Below are 27,176 nucleotides of genomic sequence, written 5' to 3'. Positions count from 1 at the left end.
CCCATGATTCTCCCCTTTACAGACATGCCCACTTTATGATAATCACATGCAGTTTGCAGCAAGTCATAGTCAAGTCAACACACTGACACTGACAGCTGTTATTGCCTGTTGAGCTTCAGTTTGCCATGTTATGATTTGAGCATAGTTTTTATGCTATATGTGGAACCTGTGAGGGTTTCTGTACAATATTTGTCATTGTTTTGTGTTAATTGATTTCAAATGATAAATATATACATACATTTGCATAAAGCAAGCATATTTGCCCATTCCCATGTTGATAAGAGTATTAAATACCTGACAAATCTTCCTTTTAAGGTACATTTTGAACAGATAAAAAAAGTAATTTGTGATTAATCGCAATTAACTATGGAATTAATTGTGATTAAATATTTTAATCAGCCCTAAACAGAATATAACCCACTTTGCATACATCTATGTTGGAAAACCAATGTTTTCACTCTTGTTAATAATGTACCCAAACAAGTTTTACTTTAACTTTTTTAATGTTAAGGTTAAACACAACAGCGTGCCAACTCTGTAACACAAATATCACAGTGAGTATCCTCTTTATATTTTCACATTTTACTAAAAATAGCCTGTGTTAACGTCACACCCAATCACAGATCAGTCCGGTAAAAAGGGGTGGCTAAAGGCTACAGAACTGGAAAATACTGCTCTGCAAAATAGGATTATGATTGCAAGATGCGACAGCGTTTGATTTGTTATCCTGCACGAAAAACTCAGTATGATAAATACAAAAAACAGCTGATAATTTAAAGCAAAAAATTACAGTTTATGGGCGTATTGGCTACTAGCAAGTCCAGGAGGCGGGACTTAATAATTTTACAGACCAATCGCATCAATGCAATGATTGGATGTATTGGTGCTTATCCAATCAGCGCTTGAGTAGCGACTTCTGACGCGTAGGCAGCTGTGTGATTAACCAATCAGAGAAGAGCAGAGGCGGGACCCCGTGGTGGTGGATGGATGACTGGAGTTTCCCCTTGCGGTCTGCAGATTAATGGAAGGGGTCTGTTGATCTTAAGGAATCGACTATCAGATGGTCGGCTCCCAGGAAACCACTGCACTTGATGCTTGGTTTTAGAGACGAATGGAGGAGGAGATCCGTTTGAAATAACCAAGAAAAAGGTTTGTCCAGCTGAAAAAAAGGCCTGCTGCTCTAAACACAGAGAGAGAGAGAGAGCAACCTGGTTAGTTCAGGCCAGGATACGACGCTACAAGCTAACGCTAGCTTTGCTCGCTTTGACGGGAAAACAAGCTTTCGACGATCCGGAGTTGGATTTTGGATAAACCAAGACGTCTCTGGAAATAAAGGACAACTAAATAACATCTTAATTTGCTTGGAAATTGACAAACTACCAAGCTATCATCCTACTAGCTAGAGTTAGCTTAGCCCTAGCTAACCGTTAGTGTTAGCTGTGCAGACTTTGGATATCTACTCGCTTTGGTTGGGAGTTTATCTGAACTCCCCTAAAGGAGAGGACATATCTTTATTTACACTATAGTCAATAATGGTAGCTGTTAGCTAGTAGCTAGCTGTCACCGTCATTGAGTTAGTGGTGTAGCATCACTCAACGACTTGTGGAGAAAAGGAAAAACTCAAGCCTGAGCACCAGGGACTCCACCATCACCACCATCACCATCACCATCAGCCTGCCATCATGGGCAACACGCCCACCGCAAAGAAGGGCAATGAGATGGAGAGCGGTGAGTCCCCCCTTTTATTTACCCTGGAGCTGCAGCAGCAGCAGCCAGCTATATATCATGCTTGTATTGCTTATTTCCTGTTTCCCCCTATAATGGCACTGCAATAACCAACTTATCACCTACATCAAGGCCCAGAGACCCTCCACACTGACAACCCTATTACTTTCAACACCTTATTCTAATATGGAGAAGTGAATGTGCTGAACTCTTTCCTGGGTTGTCAACTTTAGATGAAAGATACCCATTCACATCCACACAGACAGCTTTCAACACTTTATTCTAATATGGAGAAGAGCAGAATATGCTGAACTCTTCATGGTGTTGTCAACTTCACATGAAAGATACCCATTCACATCCACACAGACAGCTCAAAAACAAGCTGTTATACTGAATAACACCATATTACTTTCAACACCTTATTCTAATATAGAGAAGAGCAAAATATGCTGAACTCTTCCTAGGTTGTCAACTTTAAGCGATGAAAGATACCCATTCACATCCACACAGACAGCTCAAAAACAAGCTGTTATACTGAATAACACCATATTACTTTCAACACCTTATTCTAATATAGAGAAGAGCAGAATATGCTGAACTCTTCCTGGGTTGTCAACTTTAAGCGATGAAAGATACCCCATTCATATCCATACAGACAGCTCAAAAACAAGCTGTTATACTGTGTGACACCATCTCTCAACTGATCAGCAGAGAGGATCTTATTCATTCTCTCCGCTGATTTTGTGGGAAAAGCTCGTGATTTAAAAGCCCCTTGGTTATATTCAGAGGAGCCAGTGAGGATGACAACAACCAGCCTTGTACAACAGTCATAAGTTTCTTTGTGGTTCATGTTTTTCAGATGTTGTCTCATAGAGGTTAAAGGTTGCAATGACACTGTAAACCTAAAACCCTGGTGTGAAGATTTTCTTGTGCACTTTTAATGACAAAATATTCTTCTGTGCATACAAAAAAAAGTATGTTTTAAGCAATGCAGAGAAGCAAGAGTGCACATATTTCAGGATGTTTATGTAAGTGATGGGTTGGACCTGAACATTTAGTCCCACAGGCTGCATATGACAGTAAGTGAGTAGAGGGGAGTTGGTTGTTATCGGAGAGGGATAAAGCCACCAGGACCAGGGTCATATGATGCAGGAGGGTGATCCTCTCCAGGCAGAAACTTGGGAGTTGAGGAGTCTCTTGAACATCATGTGATGAGCAGCATTTAGAACAAGGGCACTTGTATGCGTCACTGTGTGTATGTGTGCAAGACAGAGAGGAAGAGATGCTAAGCTTATGCTAGTTGTTTTGCGGGCTGTTGCTTCCCACAACTTTTATTTTGTTGCTGAGCTTCTCAAACATCAGATCAGTGTTATAAAGACATAAAAAATAAGGGGACATTTGTATGAGCTAACAAAATAAAAGACTTATCTCCAGTGATCCTCAGAGGTTAACCACTAAATTTGGGGTAAAGGTAATCCTATTTCTTAATAAAACTCGATCAAAGTGTTTTGGTTTCCTATTCCCAGTTAGGATCACTCATTGGCCTTCGAGAAGGTTTGGGAGGACATCGTTTTATGTTTTTATCCATGACACCATAAATAACGCTCGAGTGTGCAAAGTCTGAACAGGTATCTGCAAAATGAGTGTCAGCTCCTTGTTGCTGGTAGAGAGTATGTGTGAAGAATGGCCTCCAGTCCCTCTGTGATGTTAACCCATCACTAGTCTGACTTGTCGGATGTAGACTGTGGGTATAAGGCTGCCATTTGCCGCCTATTTCAACCGGCATTCTCCTCCCCTTCTGCTATCTATTTTGCAAGGGCACCGTTTGCATCCTGTGTTTAGTGCTGCCCAAGATGGTTGTGACTGTTTAAAGACATAGAAAACAGCCATAGCATTTTTTTCCCCTATACTAGAATGATGTAGAGCCAGACCTTTCTTTATTGCTGACAAAGCGCTGTGGAGGTAGGTCTGGCTATGGGAGTCTTAAGCTTTGTTTATACTCGCTCGAGACACCGTGGGACGGGCCTCCGTAGATGGCACACGCGATACAAGCATGCACTGAGGCGTTTATGCCCAGCGCGTTGTTTGTTGCAATATGTTCCAAAACGCCAGGAGGCGTACAAACGAAATATTCTATGGATAATCAAGAAGTCAACGGTTGTTACTGGAAAGGAAAGTAGTATGCCTGGCAACCGTAGTAAACACATACGTACCGCCAAACATTGCATTTGTGTACTGTAATTATTACTGTCGCTTACCTCCAAGTCAAAATTATTTTCCCCCAGGTCGGCACTTATTCCATGAGACTTTTTTTTTAAGCTTTTACAAAACGATCACTCATTCTTTCACAGCCTGCAGCAAAAAGCCTCTTCTATCCCCAGCGTGTTGCCTATTTCTTTCCAAGTATTTAATTTAACGTGACTGTCCCTGAGGTCTCTCAATGAACAGCTGTAAAGATGTCTGTAGAGCTGAACCGGCTAGGCCAGTCGGCGGTTAATCGACGGCGTCCATGTTAAAATGAAAGGCGCAGTGGGCGCGTAGTTATAAAAATTCAGAGGTGCACGACCAAGCGCCGCGACAACTTGCGGAGCCTTCGCGCACCAGGCGAAAGCGACATTATTTTCACTACGGTGACCATAAACCACGCTTAACCCATCACTGATAACCCCTGTAACAAGGCCCATGACTTTCAGGTGTTATAGCACAGAGGTTTGTTTGCTCAAGAAGTCATGTAAATTGGGGGATTAGTAGGTTAGAAGTACTGCTGGTGGGAGGTTTGTTCACATGTCATGCTTCATGTCCTTATCACCCTGATCGCTGAGGGTCCACCCTGTTCCCCAGAGACAGGTGCGGACCAGGGGTCCACACCCTGAAGCGTAATTTTCCACAGAGCAGCTAGAAATTAAGGACAACATGGTAGCTTGTTTTCTGAGAGTGTTGAGACTGAGGACTTGTTCTGGTGTAAAGGGTCTCTTTCCGCTGTAGTTTCCAGGCTGAAGAGCCACTGCACTAGTATACAAAGCTGATTTCTGGCCCACAGGAGGAAGCAGGGCGGATAAGCACTCTGTGAACTGCAGCAGGAAGTGAAGGAGCGAGGAAGGTCCAGCCCATGCTTTTCACAGTTGGTCATCGCCTCCACTGCTCTACAAACTAAACACAGCTAGCCAGGATAGCTTGAAGGCCCTTAAGACGTTGTTGGTATCACGATATTCTGGACTTGGTAGAACCTACCGGACATCCTGCAGTTTTGAGACTCTGCACTGGCTATCAGCTGGCTTCCTCCTGCCTTGTAAGATGTCTGTAATTCACAGGCTGGCAGGAAGGCTGTTTCACCGAGCTGGGCCCTGTCTAGGGGACACCGTCAGTGGAGAAGGCAGACATGGCCAACCACAGGAGGAGCTAGAGGCTTGCTGCTGGTGTGAGTTTTCAGTCCGGAGCTGGACAGGAGCATGGGTTAGGGATGCCGCTAGCTTAGCCAGTCACAGGCTGAGCTCAAACTCGTACATTTAACGGAGATAATCAAGCTGTTTTGTTCTTGATAATGGTTGTTACTGAATTCATATCGTGACCTGGTGAGTTGAGTGTCTATTGGCATTGGTGTGAGTGATCTAGTAGACAAATAGACACACAGAGCAGCCTGTTGTTTGTCTTTGCTCTGTTGCCTATTGTTTTCCACTTACAGTTCAAAGGAAGGCATTTTTCAGCTACTGTCTGTCAGGCGCCATTCTGCACAGCATGTTAGGCAGTGTAATAATGAACCTATCCAAACACACATGTACTTTATTTTTTGTTTGTGTCATTGTCCTTCTCACTGGTAGGGCTCTTTTTAATCTGCCTGATTGTTTGATAGCTTGGAAATATTTTCCTGTATGTCACGCCCTTCTTAAACATCTGAGCTCCACATGCTGTGGTGTCACGTTATGACATAAAGGATTGTTGTATTGAATCTTTTGTGTTTTGAATTGAACCTCATATAATGAGGTGGCACCCTGTCAAAGTGCAACTCCCTCTATCTATAAATATCTGCGTGGTGCATGTCCTGCCCCTGCTCTGCACGCAGCTGGTTTGTGTAACAGGGGCAGGTTTGTGTTTGTATCGCTCATCACTTCCTGTCTCCAGTTAAAGGGGCTTTGTTATAAGCCCGATATGATTACCAGTGGACCTTACTGTTGAAACGCCAATCAGCCACCTCAGACAAGCTTACAGTACTGTACTGGCAAGTTGACATACGGCCAGGGAACGATCGTGAGAAGCAAGCAAAGCAAAACTGAGTGTGGCGTTCAGTGATCATAAAACAGTAGTTTCCTTTTGGATTCTCACAGCAACAACAGACGTAGTGGTAATCCTTGTCTGTTGGTCTTGTAAAGCTGTAGTCACATTTACAGGCTGAAATCACTTGTTCTCTGCAACAATTAAAGCTATAGCATACTATAATGTCAACAGAAAGGAGGGCTCCCAGAAGACCACCCTCAAGCCATACCTAATCTATCTAGCCTCTATTTATGTAGCTGGTTAGCTTTTAGCCTCCCACCCAGTGGGCTACCTCCTGGTCTGAAAAGTGAAGCCAATGCAGAAGTTCCTTAAACTTGCATCTTTCTAACAGCCAGCAGGGGGCGACTCCTCTGGTTGCAAAAAGAGGTCTGATTGTATAGAAGTTTATGAGAAAATGATCCTACTTCTCACTTGATTTATTACCTCAGTTTGCATTGTAAACATGAGTTTATGGTCTCAATTGCTAGTTTCAAGTCTTCTTCAATATAGCATGATGTTTATTTAGTAAATTATGGTCCCACTTAGAGTAAAATAGACCATAAATCAGGTTATACTTTAGGGCATGGCTACTTTGTGATTGACTGGTCACTACCACGGCGTTGTCCAGTCTTGGAGTTGTCTGCGTTTTTGTCTTAGGCTGCATTCACACAAGATCAGGCGTTGCAGCCATTCGCCGCAGGGTTGTGCGGAGGTCTGGCCGAGTCACTTTAATGGCCCACGAATTGTGACGATTAACATCTTTTGTTCCCTCATGGCTTGGTTGAACAGCACTGAATCGCTGGTTACGTGACTGGCCACTGCAGCGTTTCTCCAAAAGATAATTTTGTTTCTACTTTTCCCCCGCAGGCTGCTGCGTTTTTTTTCTTCACGTTACTGAGAAACACAGCAAAACAATACTTTAACACATGCTCTTTGGTAGATTATGTGTTTGCCGAATTACAGGAGATGCTTGGACGGATTCAGAAAAGATGGTGAATCTAATTTAATCGGTACATTTGATTGGTAATTAGAGTTGCGCTGTTATTTACCTTGGTTTTTTGAAGGGAGTTCTGCTGATAGAGACACCAGCTCAGAGTGAGACTGTGCAGCTAGTCAGCGGTTCATGACCTGCTTTAATCTTCTTCTTTTCAACTTTTGTTGAATCCATCCTTCGGGTTATCGCTACAGGTTATTTTTTGACCGCCTACTCCCGCGGGATCCTGATGGCGTCCTCTAAAGCAGAGCGCTGCACACACACACTGCACCGCAGTCGCACATCGACGCAACCCATGGCTTGTATTAAAACACGGTCATTCTTAAAGTAGCGGTACTAATAAAATGGGGTATCGTATTTTTAACGGCAAGGTATTGCAATACCTTTCTAGTATCGGTATAACATGCAACAATAATTGAGACAGATGGATGCATGCACGTTACCTGTCCTTCATATAAAGGTGAATGGAGCTCAGCCCTTCTACTCCTGGATTGGTCAGTAATTTAACTTGCCAATTCAGTTGTTACGGTAGTATGTAAAGTAGCTTCCCATTGGTGGTTTTGCCAGTACCCGCTTGCTCACCAGTCACAGTAAAGTATCCATTGCCAGTATTGAGCTGTTGACTGTAATTGACTTTTACACACATGGAAACACCTTCCTAGTTTACATGCAGCCCTGTTTGCCCCGTTTGACTGATTCCTTATGCACCACATGGGGATGTATGCTATCTGAACAAGGCCTGGTGTATTCTGGGAGCTGATTTGGCGCGCTTCACAGTTAAAAGTCGGTCAGCTCGCCCTAATATAACCCCTCTGCTCCTGCGTCAGAGTGGGCCAGTGAGGCCCAGGGGAAAGATGCACGGTTGATTTTTTTTGGAGAATCGATTCAACACTAGCACTACATAGACTCTCTGGTGCATTTGGGTTGGGGAGAAAAAGTTTCGCTGTGGTTTGTGCGTTCCCGATTTGTGTCTGCTTTTATGTTTTTGAAAACATCCATGAGAGTTTTTGCACATGTGACATCTCTGCTAATTAGGGGGAAAGTTTCTAGAGTCTAGATGTGTCTAGTTCATCTCAGGGGTCTTCACTTAGGCCTAGTTTTCTGTCGGACTTCCTCTCTGGGTTGGATAAATATACCAGCTAGTGTTTTACGCCCCTCCCCCTGGTGATCATGCCCCTGTTTAGATCAATATATAGCCTCTGTGTGTGTGTTTGTGTGTGTTTGACATGGGAGGGATCGGCAGAGAGTACTTTGTGTACAGAATAAATATTGATACAAACCAAAGCAAGGGTCCAATTGATCTGTGTGAGTGTAACAGAGCAGTGCTGGTCTGCACACTGGATGTGGATGCTACTTTATGAACTTGGTCCCCAGCAAAGCAAAGTCACAGGAAAGACCCCCCCGCTGGCAAGGACACTTGAGCGGTTTCTGTGGATGAGCGGGGCTGCTGATCTGACCACGGCGCTCTCAGAGGGGGGGGATAGGTCATGAATCAGTGACTCCCAGGAAGAGGCCAAGGAAGAAGATCAGGGGAGACTTTGCAGGACTAATGTGTGACAGGAAGAGCTCCAGAAGGCATGCAGGAAAGCGGGAGTCATCCTCGCGCTCAAGTGAATTGCGCTCGGCAGATGCTGCAGCACCAGAGGTACCCATAGTCCTCCCAGATGGTAAGGAATTTGGGGGTTTGAGGTGTTGAGACTTGATCACCTACAATTAGCATGGTAGTTATGGCAGCCAAGCCTCCTAAATGTAACGGAAATAGAGACTCCTCACAGACAGCTGTTGATATGACCGTTTAGCTCCCAGCTACTTTTGCAGCAGCACCCACGTCTTTCTTCCGAGCAGCTCTGAGTTATGACAGTAATGGCCCCATTTGTGTCTCTTTTCTGCCTGGAAGTGGGAGTTGAGCAACTTTCGCGGGAAATGTTTTCTCCCCTTGTTGACCAGTCTGCTTCCAGCGCTCTGTGGGAGCAACGGCGCTCTCGACATGTTTACGCGAACTTTGGTCTTTGCCGTTCTCACTGGCTTTCTCCCATCCTATTGTTGGAGCTGCTGGTCTTTGGAGAATTTGCAGGAAATCACATTAAGCTAGATGAGGATTAAGCCTTTGTGTAGTTTTCAAGTGTGTGTATGTGTGTGTGAGACATGCACACACGTTTTTCATGAGAAATTCCTAAGTAGATGGTTGCTATTTGGGACGTTTTCATAATATTTATCTCAGTTTTCTAATTTTAAACATATCTAAAAGCCCATTAGTTGGTGATTACATTACTATGCACTTTCACTATTGACAGCTTGACTGGCTTACTGTATTTAAACTGTGACCTTGGCTTTTGTTTTGCATTGATTACCTCGGCAGATGGACCTTCCACATGACCCTGAATAGTTTAACATGGGTTATGTTTTTTAGCTCTTCAAAGATTAGTATAAATAATATATTTTCGTATTGGTGTAATCAGGGTTGGAAATCTAGCAGCAGCCACTTGCATATTTTACCAAATTTAGTAAAATCTAGCTGGTGGCTGGTGCTAATTTCCAACCCTGGATGTAATTATCCATCTTTTCTCCTTTGAACACTTGAAGTCCTATATTTATGAAATATTGTGTCCAAAATGTTAAACATATCATTTGAAGCATGAGATTTGTTTATACTCTTGCTTTATATTAACTGTAGTAATTAAAGAGAATAAAATAATTGTCCTTATGTCGACCGTAGATGTGCAGTTACAACCTCGACCATCTTGTGTCCCATGCTAACAGTAGAAATCTCTCCCCTCGAGTGTGCTCAAAACTAGTACACATAAGAGGAATGAGGAAGCAGTGGTTATCAACATGTTCCCACAGAGCACTGTGATTATCCCCATAAAGATAAGGGCAAGAAAAATGAATGGCTGCATATGACAGTATATGTGCCAAGCTGTCAAACTCTGTCTGTTGGTCTACAGTGGCGTGTATGCAAAGTGTTGCATGTGAATTTTGCTTTGCCACGTCATAAACTGTGTTCACAGTAACCGAGTGTAGGTTTCTTCTATTGGCATTGCAGCCCCATGTTAAACTGCCCTGTTGATACCAGAAATTTAGTGGTTGACACCAATACCAGGGAAGCTACACGATTGTCGATACCCAATTCGATACCACAGTAAAAAAAAAAACCAGTAAATCCCATGTGCTTCAGGCATTCCTTTACTGTTTGCGTACAGTTTTTTGCGAATTCATTATTAATACCTGATGATCCACCACAGGTTTCTTGCCAGAAACTACATTTTCAAGACCACATTTGAACACATCATGATAATGTTATAATTTACCGTTGCCTGATACTCATTTTTACTGAAAATAGCTTGAACGGATCTCAATGCAGCCTCTGTGTGTTAGCTGTTTGCTCCATTATTTATCTATGCTGCTGCTCACCGGCTGCTAACAGCTAACGTTAACTAGCTCTCATCCTGCCGATTTCAACACAGATTTGTTGTTCACAATGTAGTGTTATTAGGGACATTTTCTATTACCCCCGGGACAGCATTAGTCTCAAGCCCTGAACCCCGGTACCTCTGGTAAAACAAGTACCGTCACGTTTTCTAAATTTTAAGCATCGACTTGCTACCAAAGTATCAGTTCTTGTGACATCCCGACTTAGCATTCAATTTATTATTCCACAACAGTGCATTCATTAAGTGGAGAATCCCTGACTTACTGTATGTCTAGGGGTCAACTTCTGTAGAAAAGAGAGATGAAGATGGGTAAAAAAAAAAAAAATGTACTCAACATAAACATATTGTTTTTCTAATTGAACTTGGAATATCTCAGAAAGAGGTCACTCAGTGTGCAAATCCGACTTTGGCCATTATTATGATTATTTTCATTATCGTTTAATCTGCTGATTATTTTCTATATTAATCTATAAAGTGTCCATGCCAGTTTCTCAAAGTCCAAGGTGATGTCTTTTAAATGTCTTATTTTGTCCAAAACCCAAAGATATTCAGTTTAACATGATATTAAAGAGAAAAGGCAGGAAATTTCCATATATGAGAGGCTGTAAACAACATTTTCTGGCATTTTTATATGAATAATTACTTGAATGATTGATTGATTGATTGTCAAAATAGTAAGCGATTTATTTTTCTGTCTATCCACTAATCGTTTTTCTACCATAATGCAGGAGAATGGGTTTTGTGGTGCGGGGCAGCGGCTGCCTCCAGCACTTCTAAGGTGTTCTTTGCAAAAGTGCTCAGGTTGTGTCTGTATGTATGGGCACCATGATTGAACAGCAATGTCAAAGTCCTGTCTCAAACTCTAGATAAGATTGAGGTTTTGACTCTGGCTCGGCAACTCTTGGCCTTTTTTAGTTAGGATGCACAATATATATATATCGGGCCCGATAAATTATTGGTTGATAATGGGAAATTTATTATTATCATGTATTATTCCGATAATGAAATTATAGCCGATAAATTATCTGCTGATAATATGAAGCCAAATTGCTTTCATTGACTTAAGCTCCAATTAAAACACCAACCCCACATCAGAGAACTAGCGGCAACGGAGGCCGCCTGTTGCGTCGCCTCACGTCGGCTTTGTTTTGGCTGACAAGTTGCACCCGAGCACACCGCAAAGACTGCAGCCGACAGCCAACTACCACGTACGTTCTGCACCTGTGTGAGAAGAAATAACCCTCCACACCAGCAGGGGGCGGTAGTCTGTATTCGTCATTCAAAAAAGGAAACCGGTAGACCGAGGACTGCGGATATACAAGCCGCTGTTATGATACGTACATGAAATAAAGAGGCGTCTGTCGATCATTTTCTCACCACTCTCACTCACCACTTAGCTTCATTCCAGATGGCTATGTCGTTATGAAAATATCCATGTACTGGAATGATCAGATGAAAATGAGAAAAGCCCTATGTGTTTTTCCTCTTGACTTTACTCGTTGGTTTGCTTGGTCTGCTCACTTCCGTTTCTCTTCTCGTGCACTGATTCGTTTAAGCTGAACAGCCAATCAGTGATTTCTTTCACCGACGGGAGGCGCCGCCGATTCAACATGCTAAATCGGTCAAAACAAACTCCCAACACGGGCAGACTAGAGCCGCTGGTGCGCGTAAACACCGAAAAAACAAGGCCGACAGACGCTCACCGACGGGCTCAAACTGTCCGACGGCCGAACGTCGGCTTGGTGTGTCAGGGCCTTTAACAAGCACAGGTTTAACATGTCGTTGCCGGTGTGGATGTTGACAACACGATGATAACAACATGATTGCAATGTGCTTTAAAAACTAAATGAGCATTTGAAGAGTCTGAACTTGTTTTTGTTGTGATAACAGTAGTGATGTCAGTTAGATTTGGATTGGTCAGAGCTATGGCATCCATCTTTGCTCACTACACCTTTCTTACCCTCAGGCGTGCATAGACTACAGGTTATGAACTTCTTTTTAATATACAAAAATGTGAAGTTATCTGTTATCTTTTGGCCATGAGAAGAAGGTAATTATCATATCGGCTGAAAAAAATCCATATTGTGCATCCCTAGTTGTAGTCATTCCTGTATAGCTTTGGCTTTATGTTTGCGGTTGTTGTCTTGCTGTAGAACAGGCCTTTCGTCTCCAGAAGGATTTCTGTGTATTTTGCTGCATTCATTTTACCCTGTATTTTCACAAGCCTTCCGGGTCCTGCTGCAGAGAAGCACATCACGATGCAGTGGCAACACCATAAATCATATTGGGGATGACGAGGTGATGTCCAGTGTTTGGCTTGCTGAACATAACATTTAGTGTGATGGTTTAAAAAGGCCAAATTTAGTTTAATTAGAACCTTTTTCCACTTTGTTTCAGAGTCTCCCACATGCCTTCTGGCAAACACTAGCTGAAATGTCACGCGCATGTCTTTCTCTTTGCCACTCTCCCATAAAGCTGTGACTCGTGAAGCACCCGGTTAACTGTTGTTGTACGCATAATGTCTCAGCATCTCAGCCAGGGAGCCCTGCAGCTTCTTCAGCGTTGTTATAGACCTCATGGTGGCGTCCTCCATTACTAGTACCTGTCCTGCACTAGAAAGATTTGCAGCAGTCATACTTAAAGGAGCAGTCTGTAACATTTTTGGGGATCTATTTGCAGAAATGGAATATGATATTCAGAATTATGTTTTCATTAGTGTATGATCACCTGAAACTAAGAATCGTTGTGTTTTCACTACCTTAGAATGAGCCCTTCATACCTACATAGAGCGGGCCCTCTTCACGGAGTCCGCCATGTTGCTCCGCCATTTTTCTACAGTAGCCCAGAACGGACAAACCAAACACTGGCTCTAGAGAGAGAGAGAGACATTCGCGTTTTTACGTTACCTGAAGGCCACCGTAGTTCTCTGACACGCTTGTGAAACTGCGGTAACGCGAGCCGCAGAGTGTAAAACCGTGGTACCGCCAGCTGCCGTTTTACTTCCGTTGAACTTGTCATGAGTTGGCTTGGATTGTCCTTTTGTCTTTATTCATTATAGTGTTTACAAGGAAATTGACTCACCAGCGGCTGCACATACAGGTGTATTTAACCCCTAATAGCTTGTCACACCTTTATTTTTATGAAAGTGATCACTAATCATCGTTATTATGTGGCATTTAAAAGCAATTATCTGCGCCAGTGATGATTTAGGTGCGGCATAGTAACACCTAGAAACTAATCAATACTTTTTTTGTATTTATTTTTATACTTACTTTAAATCAATTGGTAGTGATTTGTTCTACTCCAGGCCTGTTCAATTACTTTTTTAGATGTGAAAAACATTGTAGTGCCAAGAGGCTGGACATTTCCATTTCCTATCTGATCTTCAAAGCTAGGAATTTAAATGTGAAAACGATACACATTTTTAATCTTAGTAAATTATTGTTTTAATAAAGCAAATGATGCATTTAACATATTTTTGTTCAGTTTGACTTCCCTAAATTACCTGGGTTAAAAGTTTTTAACATAATAAGTATTTCTGTGCTTAACAAGACATAACTAATGAATGGGCTAATTAGCCTACTTATAAAATGATGATTTTCTAATAATCAAACAATGTTAACACCCAGAAACGTTATGCTATGTTTGTTTGTTTGTTTATTCACACATATAAAAAATTAAGGTGTGAAGGAGAATGAAAAGTCTCATTCTCCAGGCAGCATATTACATGAAATAATTACAGTAATGTAATATACACGATTTGTAGGTATCTATCAATCATTTTAGACATAGTAAAAAAACAGAGACACAGTTAACTGTTACTTGACAACCACGCATCCCATAAACACCCATCGGTTATGCAAATATCAAGAAGACTCATTATCATTATTCACTGTCAAAGACTAACTTGACAAACTAAGAGCATACGCTCATGTGATATGGCAGAGTTTTCATAAGACAAGAGAGATAAACAGAAGGTTGTTTAAATAAAAACACACTGATATTGCTTTTAACAGTACCTAACTGCGTCAATAGCTTGAGTGGTGACGTTGATGAACGGGAATAAGCTCTCTTACTGGAAGAAATTATTATTTAAGACTTTTTTCATTTATATAAATAATCAAAGGGCTGGTTTGAGGTTGTTAAAGGGACAGATTAGATAGGCCTGCTTTACTCTATGGGGTAAACTGGTGCCTGTTTAGATCAATGTTAGCATTAGTTTAATTCACAAATTCTGCAAGGTGCTAACTTATTATTTATCTTGTGCACTTTTTTTTATTTTTTTTATATATATATTTTTATTGACACTTAGCAACAAACATACTTTCAAGAAAAGAGTTACAGACCCTGCATACATACATCATCCACCAATGTCTGTCAGAAATGCCGTATTTTAAGATTTGTTATACATAGAAACCCCAAATTATGAAAAAACGATGAACAAATAGGGAGTGATCTTTGCAAAAATAAAATCTGGCCTGTTGGGTGTTACATAGTTAACCCAGTTTTCCCAGCATGACACAAATAATACCAGTTTATGGTAACATATGCTGTTATCCTCTCCATTTTGTAAATGTCCATTGTAATGTTCATCTGTGTATTTAGAGTTGGACTCTCCTGTGATAAACATTTCCTCGTAAGAGCCTTTTTACCAGCTAACAGCAATATATTTAATAAATATTTGTCTCTTTTCAGCCATTCTTGAGGTATGAGTCCAAAAAATAAGGTCTTCCTCTCCAGGGGTACATGACATCTGAAAATATCTTGTAAGGTATTATGTAAATCTTGAATTACGGGACAATCCTAGAAACATGGCAATGATGCGCATTTAGATTTCCACAATTTCCTCCAGCAAGCTGGGGAGTTACCATCGTAGTGGGATTTCCGAGAGGATGTAATAAAACACCTTATCAGGCTTTTCCAACTAAACTCCCTCATATTTTGTGAGCATTACACAAGTTCATATATATTGTTATCTCTACTTCCTTCCCCATTTTGTTTTAATATACAATGTTGAGTTTATTTTAAGATTTAATAGCCCTTTATACATACATGAAATGATTCTACTAACAGTATTTGAGTTATATGCTTTCTTAAACATTTCTATCAAACCTATCTTGTGCACTTTCAACATCAAAGAAAGTAGTGAGTCCAAGCTGAGCAGACTGTCATCAGCTGATCACGCTGACAGTATTTATGTTCACGTACACAACAGACATATTTAACGTGCATCCTGCTCAGTTGCTGGAATATCTCAAAGAGGCCTCCCACATTTTATTGTAAAACAACAGCTTTGTGGTCTCTCTCTGGGTCTTGGTGATTAGGTGTGGTGACCTATTATACAAAATCCTATAAGTCTGGACTCATGAAAACAGATGAACTCGCTCTAATGAATGTGCACTTTGTTCCTAATTACAGTGAAGGAGTTTCTTGCCAAAGCCAAAGAAGATTTCCTGAAGAAATGGGAGAACCCAGCACAGGTGAGAGAGTGAAAGAGAATTACTTGTCTTTTTCTGTTTAATCAGCATTATTTTTAACTGTTTTATTATTCTGTCATTCATATTATTTGGCAGTGTTAGTGTACTTTCGCTAGTTTTTATTTGTGTGTGTGTGTTGAGACACTTTAGTGTGATAATGTATCTTATAATAAATCAACTTGACCTCTTTTTTTTTCACATACTGTACTTTTTCACTCTTGGACTCGTGGAAATAGTCCCGCCCATGAGCAATTTAAGTCCTTTCTGTTTCAGAGGGGCAGTGCACCCTCTGCTGGACTAATGTGAAATATATGTATATATATATTTTTAGCATGAGAACACCTCTAAATTAGACACAATAAATAAAAGGACAACATGTCTAATTCACATTAAAACAACAAACATTATTTTATAAATACTTGTTATTGACATGACAATACATTTTAGTGGAGGTATTATTTAGGGAAAAACAGTGAACTGAAATTTGGCCTTTCATGGTATGTTGCTGGCAACTTGTTATGTACCCTTTCCTCTAACTGACGCCCTCTTCTGCCCCTCAGCAAACTGCGGCATTGGACCACTTTGAGCGTTTGAAGACCTTAGGAACTGGTTCGTTTGGCCGAGTCATGCTGGTTAAACACAAAGAGACGGGACAGCATTTTGCCATGAAAATACTTGACAAACAGAAGGTACAGAACCTCTAGGCATGACCTTCAAGAGAAATACTACATTGTAAATAATGTGAAGTACTCCAGCTTGTATTTATTGTTCTTTTTGTAGAAATTGTATTAGTAATAATGTGTGTTTATATGAGCACTGTGCAATTTAAACTTTAAACCAAAGAGCCAACAATTACCCATACGTACTAACAAGTATACAGCCTGGAGTTGAACACAAAGTGGAGACTTTATAGTCAGACGTTTGTAGAAACATTGTACATTTCTTGAACCTTCTGATCTTATAGATTGTAAGTCATCACCAGTGTAAAGTCACAGTTATCAAACCCAGCTGGTTAGCAGCTCCACGGAGAAGCCACTGTGAATACCAGTCTTATTTATAGCGCTATAAGTGCATCTTCTGATCTTAGAATGGCATAAAGATCACTTTGTTGTAAAGGTTCAAATGTCCTACAGTGCTATGAACCTACTCTTTCAGTGAATTACCGCTGAAAGAGTTTCTGGCTTCACAGATCAGATCATGTAAGATGAAATCTTGCGTGGGGACGGTGGAATTAATGTTCAAATGCTAGTTTGAATACTAAGACATAACAACATAAGACTATTGGCACAATTGGTGCTGGGCGATATGGACCAAATCTTCTATCATGACATAGGTTATTTCATATCTTGATAAAGATATATATCATGATATAGCATGTTTTCTGGTAGTTCAATAAATAAATAGTCTATATGAAAAAACACATGGTAAAGCCTGTTTGTATACTCCTGTGTGAATTAAATACTAGTATTAGTAATACTAAATACTTGTAGTATTTACATAACGGTTTCAAGTAAAACTATAGAGAATAAATTATTAAATGTTTCCGGCTACTGTATACACTGACTATGTTTACATGCATCCAAACAAATACAGAGTAATCAGATAGACAATAGTTTGATTTAACTGACTTTGATCAGATTTGAGAAATTTTAGTTTGTACGTGAATATTATTATCAAGTTAGACGACGTAATTGTGTATCATGATATCTCGATATGTGATATTCAGTTGAAAGACGATAAATTATCCTTTTAAATTATCCTTTTTTTTGTGACTATAATGATGATGTATGATGACACCCTGAAATGAACCTCGATCCTGATCCCTCGTAGGTAGTGAAGCTGAAGCAGATAGAACACACACTGAACGAGAAACGTATCCTGCAAGCTGTCAGCTTTCCCTTTCTGGTGCGACTGGAGCACTCTTTTAAGGTATGCATTAAATCTGGTTATCTTCTCAGCATTTTCACCTAGTTTTTGTGTGTGTATGTGTGTTTGTGTGTGTTTTGCTTGTCAAAGTAAGACTTTGCTCCTCTCTCTACAGGACTACAGTAATCTGTATATGATAATGGAGTATGTACCCGGCGGCGAAATGTTCTCCCATTTAAGGAGAATCGGTAGATTCAGGTGAGTTGACTTTTAGGTAACTTCTAAATATTTCCGTGCTCCACTGGTTGACTGTAAACATTGTGCTTGATTGTGTGTTTTGCAGTGAACCACACGCCCGGTTCTACGCAGCGCAGATTGTACTGACCTTTGAATACCTTCACTCGCTGGATCTCATCTACCGAGATCTTAAGCCGGAGAACCTGCTCATCGACCAGCAAGGTTACATACAGGTACGGATCGCATGTTTGTTTCATTAGTCATCAACATTAATTATGCTTGATTGGTCTCTCTGTGCTCTTGCAAGTGTGTGTGTGGTCAGTGCTCAGAGCTGTGCACTCTGCTCCCCAGGTAACAGATTTTGGATTCGCGAAAAGGGTGAAGGGCCGAACCTGGACGCTTTGCGGGACCCCAGAGTACCTTGCACCAGAGATCATCCTCAGTAAGGTAAGTGCTCAGCTCAGACAATAGTGAACGGCACTTCTCTTAGACTACATCCACACTAATACCTTTTCGTTTTAAAACGCATAACTTTTGATACGTTTATGCCTACTACTACTCCGTTTATGCCTACTACTACTTATGCCCACACTACTCCGGCGTTTTAGAACCTCTAAAACATCGACGCCTGAAATTGCTGATGCTGTTTTAGTTGGAAAACTCCGGGGTTGCGTTTTAGTCTGGACGGGGAGAAACGGAGACCCGCGTTCGCTTCTTGATTGGGTCTTATCAGTCACAACGTGTCCTTCCCTGAATCGTCACGCCCCATCACGTGACACTTTTCCCAAAGAAAACAAACTACATCAGCCGTGATTACCGTGCAACTACCAGTGGTTAATTCAACACGGATAACGAATTACAGGCGTTGCTGACGTTGTTGTCCATGCTAGCAGCTGTTGTGCAGTTAAATTCTGCATATTTTTTAATGCTACTACTGCCTGCATGCGCAGGTGGCAAGCTATTATTCGAGCGATTTGCGAGCGGCGTGTCCAGCGGCATTATCAGCCCTACGGAGCAGACGTTTGAAAGCACGGTTTTTCGGCTTTGAGGGAGATGATGGACATAATACGGAGGAGTTTACTCTTGCTACCTATGCTTATTTTGCTCTTCACAACTATTGTGAAGTTCACAAAGAAACTGTAAAGGAACAAAGCATAAATGCTGCTCTCCAGTTTTTGTTTGTGTTCATATCTGACTGCCCTTTATTTCCTGTGTTTTCCAGGGTTACAATAAAGCAGTGGACTGGTGGGCTCTGGGAGTGCTGATATATGAGATGGCTGCTGGTTACCCCCCCTTCTTTGCTGACCAGCCTATTCAGATTTACGAGAAGATTGTATCAGGGAAGGTGAGTTTAGAGAAAGCCTTCCTAAATAATCCCTTTTTTATTGTAGTTCGATTGTCCCAGCACAACACGGTGCACAATTCTACATCGTTGCTCAACAGAGGTGGTGGTTTGCAATAGAGGTAGGCCGAGTAATCGCGCCGATAGGACGTTTTACAAACTATCGTTACTGGAACTGGGCACAGCCGCCACCAGTCACGCATGGACACATACATCACCGTTTTGCATGGAAGCTCCAAATATAAAGTCAAAGTAGAGGGGGAGAAAAAAGTTATATCTCGAATATATAACACAATATTATCAGCTCTTTGTCCACGACACAAGACAGGCAGAAATGGAGGAAATGAAATCATTCAGTGTTAATTTTACTTGTTTACTGTACCAATTTGGCATTCTCTCTTCCAAATAATCCAGCTACGTAACCATCCATTCATGAAATGAAATCACACACATAAGGTTCCTCCTCAACCCGGGAATATGCACCAACATTAATAGTTTGTAAGAGTGGCATTTAACAACGAGACGCGGAACAGAAGTAATCCTCGCCGGTCATACTGTAATCTACAAAACAGCACATCACCCATTGCAAATAAATACAAAATTTCCCAATAATGGAATCCACCAAATCACACTTCAGGATATTCTCTTGCGACCTCTAGTTTGAAAACTAAAATGCATTTTAAAAGTCCTTAAAATTCATACCAGTGCTGTTTTCCTCTGTATTGAAAACAATTTATCAGTGATGGTATTGTCACAGAACATCACTCTTAATTATATGAAGAGGATTGTGGTAAAAGTAAAGTTTAAAATGGATCTTTTTCTTCCTGTTTTAAGTGGATTCTCCTGAAGAAACAGCATCTTTTTTGGTTATAAATAACATTCTCAAATGCCTTTAACCTTGAAATCACTTCATTTATAGACTAGTGGGCTATTGCTTCACCAATAGAGAGGGGGAAACAAATTTACTACTCTTATGTCATCGGTTGCTCTTCCCCTTGCATTGAAATACAGTCCTTTGGTGAAATTATGTGTGCATTATATTTCTCTTAATTTATAGGACCGAAAAATACCTCACTTTTTCTTAATAAATCTTGCACTTAACTTTCTTTTTTTTAAATCTTTAATGTTACTTTTGGCGTGTTCTTTGTAATTACGTTTTATTTTTGGAAGACACAATTTCCGGTAAGGATACACAACATGGTACCATAAAGTTCTGTGCATTTCTGATGAAGAAGCTTTTATTTTACCTCCTGTGTAAGTTTGTCTCAGGGGACATTGGTATATAAATAACTGCTGACTTTTAGCATGTGTCCTGGTGATCCACAGCACATGTACAACAGCATATTAACACAGATTTGTTTCACAGTTTATTAGGTACGTACACCAATGTCATTCAGATTGTACATTCCAGCAACTCATTCGTCAAGTGACCAAAATGTGTATAAATCAGACAGATGGTGTTCCTAGCATCAGTACGTGTTCATCAGAGCATTGCAACTACACTAACAACACGGGCCCCCAGTGACTTTGAACATGGCATCATAGTTAACGTTTGGCCGGTTAGGCCAGTTTTAGCATCTCCCAAATGGTCGTCATCTCTGGCTTTTGTTCATGGTCGTAACCCGACGGTGGTGAGAGAAGCAAAAAAACGACCCTGTGGATAAAAATGGCGAATGCATCAGATGGGTCAAAAGAAAGTGGAGTAGTGCAAACAAGCAGACGTACCTCAACCAGGCGAATCACATCTAAATTCAACATTTGTGGGTGCAATGTCATTTAGGGCTGCACGATTTCTGAAAAATATCTAATTGCAATTATTTTGACTGATATCGGGATGTGATTTGTGATATTAGAGGGAATGTTTACATCATTATTCTCATTTTCATTGAAAAACCTTAAAATGATTATGGTATGATTTTTGCAGGGATCTGTATCAAACAAAGATGTTTTCTAAAGTCTGTAGAATATGATGTGAAGGCTAGGACATCTCAATATTTAATTTAAAATGGTATTTTGACACATTCACCTTTAATAAATATTGCGATTTCCTCCTCGTCCTGTGATTTGAAAATTGCAATAGGCCATATTGCAGTTTTGATAAAATTGATTAATTTTGCAGCCCTAATGTCATTTTAGATCGTACCAGTCATAGCACTACACACCATTCATAGCTTGCACTAACATACAGCTGTAGGCCAGAGTCCTGCAGTGTATTTAAAAAACGCTGGAGAACACACACTCACGCTGCTTTCACTGTTTGCAGGTTCGCTTTCCCTCCCACTTCAGCTCAGACCTGAAGGACCTGTTGAGAAATTTGCTGCAGGTGGACCTGACCAAGCGCTTTGGCAACCTCAGGAACGGAGTCAACGATATCAAGGGCCACAAGTGGTTCGCCACCACCGATTGGATCGCCATCTACCAGAGGAAGGTGAGCGGGCCAGCCTCCCTTTATACAGTAGTAATGTGTACAAATGGAGCTCCCCTCACATTTTTGAAACAGGAAGAGCAGAAGAAAAGTGATGCTGACAGAGAAGATGGCTTTAATGAGCCTTTGGTCAGTGGAAGTGTCTTTAGTCTACATCTGTGGATGCGGGTAATTTCACACCATCTGTGCTTCCTCTGCACAGATGATATTACATCGGAGACTAATGGGAGAATGACAAACACACAAACATGTGTCCCAGTTTTTTTTCTTAACATGAAAGCTGGTGGGTTCAGTAGGATTAGAGCAGCACTGCAACATACCGGAAGTAGAACCAAGTCCTTCTCCATTTGACATTTACAATATGTAGACAAACGGAACCATATTGTTTTGGTTTTTGACAGTTGTCAAAGGGTTTCACATAGTTCACAAAAGACTAAATAAGGAACATGTTTAAATGACCTCTTCCTAACCTTGGAGAGGGAACCCCCTACCAGAGCAGTCAGGCGTGTAATGAGCGCTGACAGTGAGCAAACAAAGGTTAAATGTTGATAAAAAGACAGACTATAAACACTATAAACAGAATAAACACTATGATAGCGTGATTTAAAATACGCACATTTCGACAACTGCGTATAAGGGCCATTGTAGGTCAAAAAAAATACATAAATAAAATATGGAGCCAGGGGAGGGGTTAATATTCCCTTAAAAAAACAACTCAGAATTTCCAAGATTAAAGTAATACATTTACGAGAAAAGAACGTGGATATTCTCTGAGATAAAAGTGGCAAATTCATGAGAAAAAAACTCACCATTTTGATAGATTACAAAGTCAGATATTTAAGAGAAGAAAAATCGGAAAACTGAGCAAGCAAAGGTCCTGAAAGATACATATACATGTTTTCTTCTTAATGTGTTCTTTGATGAACATAAGTACTAATTAGGGCTGTCAAAGTTAACGCAATATTAACGTGTTAACGCAACTTTGTTTTAATGCCACTAATTTCTTTAACGCATTAATGCAATCGATCTTTCGGAGGTTGTAGCGGGCTCAGCGTTAAAGCTAGAGTGAAAATACTGGTATCCTATGAAATACATGTCATACTAGCTTGTTGTGAAGGAGCCTCAATAATGCTCCAAACTTGCACTACATTTTGGTGAGGAAAAAATGTCATGGCCAATTTCAAAAGGGTCCCTTGACCTCTGACCTCAAGATATGTGAATGAAAATGGGTTCTATGGTTACCCACGAGTCTCCCCTTTACAGACATACCCACTTTATGATAATCATATGCAGTTTGGGGCAAGTCATAGTCAAGTCAGCACACTGACACACTGACAGCTGTTGTTGCCTGTTGAGCTGCAGTTTGCTATGTTATGATGTGAGCATATTTGTTATACTAAATGCAGTACCTGTGAGGGTTTCTGGACAATATCTGTCATTGTTTTGTGTTGTTAATTGATTTCCAATAATAAATATATATATACATTTGCATAAAGCAAGCACATTTGCCCACTCCCATGTTGATTAGAGTATTAAATACCTGACAAATCTCCCTTTTAAGGTACATTTTTAACAGATAAAGAAATGTGTGATTAATTGCAATTAACTATGGACAATCATGTGATTAATCTCGATTGAATATTTTAATCAATTGACAGCCCTAGTATTAATCTTATAGAAGTTAAAATTCTTTTAAAATGTTGAGTTTTTTTCTCTGAATATTACCCCCCTTCCCCGGCTCCATAATTATTTTTTTTTATATATACCTGCAATGGCTCTAACACGCCATCATAAATTTCATTATTTTTGTCTTGATTTATTTCAACAGAAAAAAACTCTTAGTTTCCGTATAAATATTACTTTCTCTGTCTGCACATAATACAAATGAATCCAGCAAGTTCATATTTTTTCATGCGGTTGTTGCAATTAATTCTGGGAAATCTAGGAAATTACCAGCTGAATTAGAAATAGATGAGTCTGCTTCGGGGAAACGCATTATCACAAAATTAGTCCTGCAATGTGTCTTGAAGCATGATTTGTTGATTGCATAATACATTTTACTCCCATCTTAATCAGTTCCTATGTACAACTATAAATGAATATAAATCTATTTTTAATTGTCTTCTTTATCTCCCGGGACCTATTCAAATGTCCTCCAGTAGTTTATGGCTTTGGTTCTCTCTCTATTAGACGACGCTGCATCATTGTGATGATTTGATTGCCCTGTGTGTTCCAGGTGGAAGCTCCCTTTATTCCTAAGTGCAAAGGCCCCGGTGACACGAGCAACTTTGACGACTACGAGGAAGAGGAAATCAGAGTCTCCTTCACAGAGAAGTGTGCAAAGGAGTTTGCTGAGTTCTAGATCCCAACCACGAGTAGCGGAGACAGAGAGAGAGATTTAGAAAGTAAAAGGGGGTCAAAAGGAAGGAAGGAGGCGCTAGGGTGGACTGCTAACTTGCTTATTTGTAATGACGACAACAATGTAACCCCCCCCCCGTCCCCCGCTACCCCCTCCCCCTTCCCTAATCGAAAGGTAGGCAAAGTGAAGAAAGATCCAACAGAACCAGCAGTGTTGCCTTTTCTGATTGTTTCTCAACTGTTACCTATTCATTTTATTTATCCCTCTTGTGTTGTGACAGGGGCTGGAGGAGATCAGACATAGGTTGTGGCTGTCCAGCTATACTCGTATCTTTCTGATGGTGTAATGACATGTTTCAGTCTTTGCAGGTTGAGGCATTGATTTTCTGTTAAGGTACCGAATCTGCTAGGCTCCCTTTTTTTTTTTTTTTTTTTTTGAATGGGCCCTCTCTACAAGCTTCTCAAAGAGTGATTGTTGTATCTTGTCACCCTGGTTCCCCCCCACCCCCCATCCATCTCTCCATCCTGAATCTGTCCAAGCAATACCAAGTCCAACAGATGTGCCTATCATAATGCCAACTGGTTGGAAAACTGTGTGGAAAGCATTGGTGCAGAGCTTTGGCTATGGCGGCAGCAGCCCTTGTGCCCCGTTTGGTTTAAAGCTTGACAAAACTCTCTGCACCTGCCTTTTGTCTGCTAAATGTGGCATGATTATTGGGTAGATGACGCGCTCACTGCTCGCAGTGGTGACCTCTTTGATCAGAGTGGAAATGATTTATCGCCGTAAACTTCATCGAGGTCTTCTTACTCCTTCTGGGGGACCTGTGAGAAATGGTAAACAATGAGGTTTGCATTTAAGTCTGTCTTTCTCTTAGCTGAATTTATTAGAGCATTTTAAGAATCCTATTGGTGATCATTTTGTCCTTTTTATGTCGATCTCTGTGCTTGTGTGTTATTTAGTGCTCAAGGGTGGGTTAAAAAGCTGTGATTTAGCAGCAACTAACATTGTGGTCACACTCCTGACTATTGTTTATTTAATTCATAGTACATTTATACATGTATATTGAGATTATATATATATATATATACATACTGTATATACATATACTGTATGTATATATATGTATGTATATATATATATATGTATATATATATATATATATATATATATGTATGTATATATATATGTATATATATATATATATATATAATCCATCTTTTTCAACATTGTCTCATAGCTGTGAAACTGAAATTAAGATTTCATAAATAAACAAATATATAAATTCTGCCAAATTTGCAAACTGAGAACATTGCAAAGTTTTCTGTATGTAACTATGACGGTGGTGGATTTTAATACGCAAAAAAGTAGCAAAACGTTTCAACAAAATGTGCATGTTATTTTTGTACAATATCACTTTTAAAGAGAGATGGCAGAGCATCATTATGCTTTATTTGTGCTGAGGTACCGGAGATCGTGGATAACATGCTTAACTATTAAAAATGGACTCTCGGCTGCTCAATTATGACGCTGGAACAAGACCCAGTTCAGTGTGTCAGAAAGTTCTTCTGGGCTTTGTTCATTATTCAGTTGTAGGGCAAAAGTTTGCTGATAATTGTCACTGAACTTTGTGCTTCTCACCTTGATAATTGTTTTTTTTTTTCCCTTCCCCCCTTTTTCTCTTGTATATACCGTACATGTAACACCTTCAGATAGATTTGCAGTCCAACCAAATTTTTGGGACTGTTGAGATTGGAGTGTTTTGTTTCCAGCTTTCTATGTAACAAATTAAACTAAGGAAGCTCTCCTAAAGCTGTCCCCTTTTGCCAAGTTTATTTCTGTGGATGCAAGACAATCGCAGACCAAATCTTATTGCTGGTTTGTTGACTGAACACTTGGTTTGATGAAGGATGTTCGCTCCCCACCCCCCACCCCCCAACCCCCAACCCCACCCTCCATAGGCCCTAGGTGCTAGACTCTGTCCATCTCACTGAAAAGCTTCTGTGAATTGTTAGATGTGCATCAATTTGTCATAAAGTCTTGTAACATGACATTTTTGAGAATGTTTTTCAACTGATTTCAGTAGGCTTGAGTAATTATTTTGGCTGTCTCTTAATGTGATTGAGATCAAACACACAGGATACCTTTTTTTTTGAATGTCTTGTCTTGATGGAGATGGTTCAAAAGCTGTCTGGAAACATGATGTGTATTTTTTATAATACATGTTTCTCTGGTGAGCTCGGTTTTTCTTGCATGTGGTAAAGCAACCCAACGGCAAGACGTCTCCTGGAACCTGAAACATGTTTTGAGAAGTCATTGTTTCCACAGCCGACAGTCTCATCGCTGTTTTTGATTTTGTCTGAGCATCACATTGAACAATGCAGTGGAGCACCAACCACCTTGTCCAGTCTTTTTGCAAACACTGAAGCACATCCTTTCAAATCTCCTATTTAAATTGATTTGTGCTAATTATTTGAAACTTGTAGGACACGGTGTAATGCGTTGAAGAGAGCACATGTAATATCTTTTTATGTTCTGACTAAATCAGAGTTGGTGGATGGAAGGCAACGCCATTTGATCCACTTCACTGAGGCTATCACGATGCTTTGTTTAAATTATTTTTTTGTTTCCCCCACACAAAAACTTCTTGTCTTTTAATTCTCTTCTATCAGCTGAACACTATCAACTGCTCTGTGCTAATTTTTTTTCTCCTGTGTTTGCCTTCTATCTTCATCAAGTTTCCACACACTCTTCATTCAAACATAACACTTTTTACATCTGAGATGTTTTGCGTTCATATTTTCTAATTGTATTTTCAAAAAAACAGCAAAAAAAACAGCAAAAACAGAACATTAATCTTTTCCTCATGACCTGGGTACAGTGATTGTGTAGTCTATTGTACCTTTTGGGAAACAATACTGTATATCCTTGCCTTTGACAGTCTTAACTATCTTACCCTCTGGAGAACTTGACAGATACCCTTAGAACACAATGAGTATGTTAAAAAAATATACATAAAGTAATATTTTGCAAAATGTATCATTCCAATAAACTTTTACTTGTTAAGACTAA

The 27,176-nt window shown here is 40.3% G+C and overlaps 1 protein-coding gene across 2 annotated transcripts; it reads left to right on the top strand.

The window, feature by feature from the left end:
* The first annotated feature begins 960 nt into the window (after positions 1–960).
* prkacaa (protein kinase, cAMP-dependent, catalytic, alpha, genome duplicate a) lies at positions 961–27,176 on the top strand. Of its 2 annotated transcripts, none has more exons than XM_074656460.1 (10): positions 961–1,728; positions 15,820–15,881; positions 16,439–16,567; positions 17,709–17,807; positions 17,920–18,002; positions 18,088–18,214; positions 18,333–18,428; positions 19,204–19,326; positions 21,587–21,751; positions 23,985–27,176. In XM_074656460.1, the coding sequence occupies exons 1-10, from the start codon at positions 1,683–1,685 to the stop codon at positions 24,108–24,110; spliced, it is 1,056 nt and encodes a 351-aa protein (XP_074512561.1). In that variant the 5' UTR covers positions 961–1,682; the 3' UTR covers positions 24,111–27,176. The 2 variants fall into 2 exon arrangements, with proteins under 2 accessions (XP_074512561.1, XP_074512560.1); XM_074656459.1 differs by lacking the exon at positions 961–1,728 and adding an exon at positions 8,249–8,637.

This window comes from Sebastes fasciatus, chromosome 13 (assembly GCF_043250625.1).
Source record: "Sebastes fasciatus isolate fSebFas1 chromosome 13, fSebFas1.pri, whole genome shotgun sequence".
Taxonomy (NCBI): Eukaryota; Metazoa; Chordata; class Actinopteri; order Perciformes; family Sebastidae; genus Sebastes; species Sebastes fasciatus.
The sequence above is the reverse complement of the archived record's forward strand: the minus strand, read 5'-3'. Positions and strand labels throughout refer to the sequence as shown.